Source organism: Biomphalaria glabrata, chromosome 1 (genome assembly GCF_947242115.1).
Source record: "Biomphalaria glabrata chromosome 1, xgBioGlab47.1, whole genome shotgun sequence".
Lineage (NCBI taxonomy): Eukaryota > Metazoa > Mollusca > Gastropoda > Planorbidae > Biomphalaria > Biomphalaria glabrata.
In genome coordinates this window covers 75,236,505-75,240,833 of record NC_074711.1, presented here as the reverse complement: position 1 = coordinate 75,240,833, position 4,329 = coordinate 75,236,505, and the positions used below count along the sequence as shown (strand labels likewise).

General features: G+C 36.8%; 1 protein-coding gene across 1 annotated transcript in view; it reads right to left on the bottom strand.

Moving 5' to 3' along the window:
• LOC106077711 (acetylcholine receptor subunit alpha-like 1) overlaps window positions 1-4,329 on the bottom strand; it is an 86,125-nt gene that overhangs the window by 6,018 nt on the left and 75,778 nt on the right. Inside the window, exon 5 of the mRNA XM_056014361.1 lies at window positions 2,721-3,699. Within this exon, the coding sequence (XP_055870336.1) occupies window positions 2,721-3,699 (979 nt within the window). The remainder of the gene's footprint in view (window positions 1-2,720; window positions 3,700-4,329) is intronic.

The window sequence follows — 4,329 nt, the reverse complement described above, 5'->3', positions numbered from 1 at the left end:
CTGCAAGACAACAAAATAAACACAATTTAATGAGGCACAATTTCATGATACACAATTTAATTATTATACACAATTTAATCAAACTTGGCTTGTTGTGTTGTCTTTATATAAGAGTCTTTGTAATCACAACAGATTTCTTTAAGGATCAATAAAGCAGTCTTAGTCTTAGGTATATGTTCACAAGTTCTCTACAAAATCTTATCTTATCTTATATAATACAGATGTTACTTCAAAAAAGAAGATGATTACGTCCTACGCGTCATGCATTTAGTCATGCATATTAACCAATGACTTAAATTCAGCCAAGTCACTGGTTTTCCTGGCTAGCTCAGGCAACCCATTCCATGCTCTAATAGCACTAGGGAAGAAGGAGTGTTTGTACAAATTTGTCCTAGCATATGGGACGAGGAATGTGCCTTTATCTTTGTGTCTTTCAGAGTATTTTATTAAATTTTGTTTTTGTATTTGAAGATTAATGGTTCAGTGTTTTATGTATGATTGCTACTTTACTTTTGAGCCTTCTGTTCTGAAGGCTTTCTAAATTTAGTGATTTTACTAAAGGTGTTACTCTAGTCAAATGTGAATATTCATTTGTTATGAATCTCACTGCTCTATTTTGTGTCTGTTCCAGTTTTTTAATGTTTTCTTGAGTTGAGGGGTCCCAAACGGAGGATGCATATTCTATTATTGGCCTAACCAAGGTTAAATAACATTTTAGTTTTATGTTCTTATTTGATTTATAGAAATTTCTTTTAATAAATCCTAATGCTTTGTTTGATTTTTTTGTAGTTTCATCTATATGTGGATTCCATGACAGTTTTTCATTTATTATAACACCTAGGTATTTTGCGTTTTTAGTCTGTGTTACTGGTTTGCCATGAATAAGATAAGTGGAATTAATTTGTTTTAGTTTTTTTGTTACTCTTAACAACTGACATTTTTCTGGGTGGAAAGACATGCTCCAATTTGATTCCCATTTCTGTAATTCATCTAATTCTCTTTGTAAAATATCTGTGTCCTGTGTTGTTTTTATTGTTCTATATATTATGCAATCGTCTGTAAATAATCTGACTTTTGTTCCTGAAGTAATGCAATTTGGTAAATCATTTATGTAAATTAAAAATAGTAGTGGACCCAATACTGTTCCTTGTGGTACACCTGAGTTTACTGTTATTGGTGTTGATTTAGAGCCATTTATTATTACAGTTTGTTCTCTCCCTATCAGAAAATCTTTAATCCACTGATGCAGTGAACCATTAATGCCGAAATATTTTAAGATAGCATCTATTTGTTCACTATTATCTAAACCTTTTGAAAAATCATCAATTAGTCCTATTAGTTGTGTTTCACATGATCTATATTTCCTAAAGCCATGTTGGTATGGTGTGAGGACATTATGTTTGTCTAAGTGGTTTATGATGTTGCTACAAATTATGTGTTCTAGGATTTTACATGTGATGCTGGTAAGTGATACTGGTCTGTAGTTTCCTGGGTCAGATTTTTCTCCTTTTTTAAATAGGGGGGTGACATTAGCTTCTTTATAGTCCTTTGGTACTCTGCCCTGGTTAAGTGAGGCCTGAAAGAGTATTTTGAACACTGGGGCTAGCTCATTGCTTAGTTCTTTGAGTAATCTAGCTGGAATACCATCAGGTCCAGAAGCTTTATTTGGTTTGGTGTTGGCTAATAGTTTTTGAATTCCATTTTCTTGTACTATGTATTCTTAGTTTCTCTTATGAAAACATGCGTTGAGTTGTAGGCTTTAGTTAATTGCCAGTTGACCTATAAGTTGTAGGCTTTAGTTAATTGCCAGTTGACCTATAAGTTGTAGGCTTTAGTTAATTGCCAGTTGACCTATAAGATCATGTCATCACCAAAGTATTTTGTTCCAAATGTTTATTCTGAGCAGAGGACAAAGTCTTAATAAGCTAAAGACTTTGCAGTCAGTGTATTTGTCTTTGACAAAAAAACAGAAATGAATGTTTCCATCATAGTAATAAAAGGATTTAGTATTGGCAAGGAATAATAATAAAGCTTGTCTTCGAGTCTGAAGATTAATGAGGAATGCAGTATTTCCCAGCTGTGACCTACATATTTTGCACATTCAGGGCAAGCATAGGCATTGGCAAGGAAGATATAATTAGATAAATGCAAGTTACCCAAAGTATGATTTTCTTATTATTGTCAAAGACCAAAAAAACTTCTTCAAATGGAATTTATGTTTGACAATATAAAATATTTTTTCAAAAATTATTTATTTAGGCCAGAGTGTCAGGCAGAATTAAGAGCTACAACAAATGGTGTGAAGTTGTGAAAGAGTCAACATAGAAGGTCCCCCCCCCCCCCCCCCCGCCTCCCAATCTCCTATTTAAAAAAAAAAGAAAATCTAGAACCTTGCTGGACTACACTTTAGCACTACTGTGTCTCCATACTTTAAAGCTCTAATTTTGAACTGGGCATATAGAAACAAGTCTTAACTAGAAATCTTTCAAGCCTATAAACTTTGATTGAGCAGCCCAGAACTCAGTCACCCACTCAATGATTTTTACTGGTTAAACATCTAGTTTGATTATGTATGAGCACTTTCCTTTATTCTATATGCATATATTTGTTATGTTGTTCAAATCACCAAGTAGATTACAACAGACACACACACACACTGATCAGTTGAAACAATTAAAAACAAGAATCAAAACCTAAATATAAGTGATCAAAACTCTTACAGCTATATCTTCATCTCCTTTCTTGAGATGGTTAGCTATGAATGTAACTCCTTTGATGGCCTCCAGTATTTCTGGAGGATAGTATGACGAGCCATCAGGTTCTCCTGAATCGGTTCTCGTCTGCTGGATATGTTCATATGTGTGCATGGGCTCATGCCCTGGTGAAGGGGATTCCCTCAACTCGATCCCATTCACTGTCCTCACAGAGACTTTGGATTTCTTGGCTATTTCTGGCCTCTTCATGAAAAGTACCCTGGGAAGGATTTCCGTAAATATCTTCCGTACCCATGGTGACATTTTGTGCGTTGATGGGGATTTGAAATTTATGTGCAGCGTGTAGACTGTCAATGTTATAGACATAGTCACTACTATCATAATGAATAATAAGTATTTCCCAATGAGAGGAATCACCAAGGATGTTGGCGGGTTCATGTCTGAGAGCAATAAGAAGAACACTGTGAGGGCCAGCAGGATGGAGATGGACAAGGTGATCTTCTCCCCGGAGTCTGAAGGGAGATAGAACACCAGCACTGTCAGGCAAGAGATGGACACGCAGGGCATGATCAAGTTTAGGGTGTAGAACAGAGTGCGGCGGCGGAGGGTGATGTTGAAGGTCATGTCTGGGTATGGCTCAGGGCAGCAGGGGTAGAACTTCACTCTCTTCATGGCCGTCACATTCAGAATGTCCCACTCCACGTTGAAGTAGTAGTCAGTCAAGTCCACACCCCTGGGAATGATGACCAGTGTTCCGCTGTTGTCTTGAACGGCAGTGCCATTGCAGAGGTGCTGGAGATCCAGCTCATTACCATGGTAAGTCCAGGAGCTGATCTTAAGGAAGCACTCTTGAATATCGAAGGGGAAGTACTCTACATCAATTGGGCAGTAACTCTTGTAGATGGCTGGAGGCTCCCAAACTATCCTACCACTGTAGTAAACAATAGCCTTTGTTTTTAATGTGATCTGAAAATCTCCATCAGCACTGAAACAATAGATGTTATAAGCATTAATACTTTCAAGAGGAGATATAGACATATAGAGAGAAATTTAATGAGGGAAAAGAAATATATAAAAAGTTTTAAAATCAATTTCTTCTTTATAGAGTTGATGAGAGCTTTGTGAGAGTCAATCATTTCTCACTCTATTAATCTCTTGTAAGTAAAAGTGAATAAAGTTCTCCTTCCAGCTGCTCGTTATTGCAAGAAGTCTTTCCAGTAAGCTTTGCACAATCAAGTTCTATTGGCCTAACTAATGATTGAACAAGGGCATCTACTGGCCTAACTAATGATTGAACAAGGACATCTACTGGTCTAACTAATGATTGAACAAGGGCATCTACTGGCCTAACTAATGATTGAACAAGGGCATCTACTGGCCTAACTAATGATTGAACAAGGGCATCTACTGGCCTAACTAATGATTGAACAAGGGCATCTACTGGCCTAACTAATGATTGAACAAGGGCATCTACTGGTCTAACTAATGATTGAACAAGGGCATCTACTGGCCTAACTAATGATTGAACAAGGGCATCTACTGGTCTAACTAATGATTGAACAAGGGCATCTACTGGCCTAACTAATGATTGAACAAGGGCATCTACTGGCCTAAC